General features: G+C 58.7%; 1 protein-coding gene across 1 annotated transcript in view; it reads right to left on the reverse strand.

Annotated features, from left to right (window-relative positions):
- Positions 1–303: 303 nt before the first annotated feature.
- LOC104403902 (zinc finger protein 362) overlaps positions 304–465 on the reverse strand; it is a gene marked incomplete at both ends in the record, with an annotated part of 2790 nt that continues 2628 nt past the window's right edge. The window contains one exon of the mRNA XM_010012192.1: positions 304–462. Within this exon, the coding sequence (XP_010010494.1) occupies positions 304–462 (159 nt within the window). The remainder of the gene's footprint in view (positions 463–465) is intronic.

The following is a 465-nucleotide window of genomic DNA, read 5'->3' on the forward strand; positions in this document are numbered from 1 at the left end:
TGGGTTTGGGGTGTGCTGGAGTGGCTTGGGGGCGTTTTGGGGTATTCTGGGGTTTTCATGGTGGGTTTGGGTGTGTTAATGGGGTGTTCCGGGTGTTCTGGAGTGGTTTGGGGGTGTTTTGGGGTGTTCTGGGGCATTCAGGGTGGGTTCGGGTGTGTTAATGGGGTGTTTCGGGCGGTTTGGAGGTGTTTTGGGGGTGTTTTGGGGTGTTCTGGGGTGTTCAGAGTGGGTTCGGGTGTGTTAACGGGGTGTTTCAGGCGGTTTGGAGGTGTTCTGGGGTGTTTTGGGGGTGCTGGGTCTCACCGAGGTGTATGCGCGGCCGCACATGCTGCAGCAATAGGCCTTGGCGTGTTTGATGGCGTGAGCCGAGAGGTGGATCTGCAGCGAGGCCGAGTCCGTGTACGCCCGGTAGCAGTTGGGGCACTTGTAGGGTTTGTCCTTGTTGTGCTGGCGCTGGTGGGACTG

This window comes from Nestor notabilis, unplaced genomic scaffold, assembly GCF_000696875.1.
Source record: "Nestor notabilis isolate BGI_N333 unplaced genomic scaffold, ASM69687v1 scaffold19403, whole genome shotgun sequence".
In the NCBI taxonomy this organism is placed as follows: Eukaryota; Metazoa; Chordata; class Aves; order Psittaciformes; family Psittacidae; genus Nestor; species Nestor notabilis.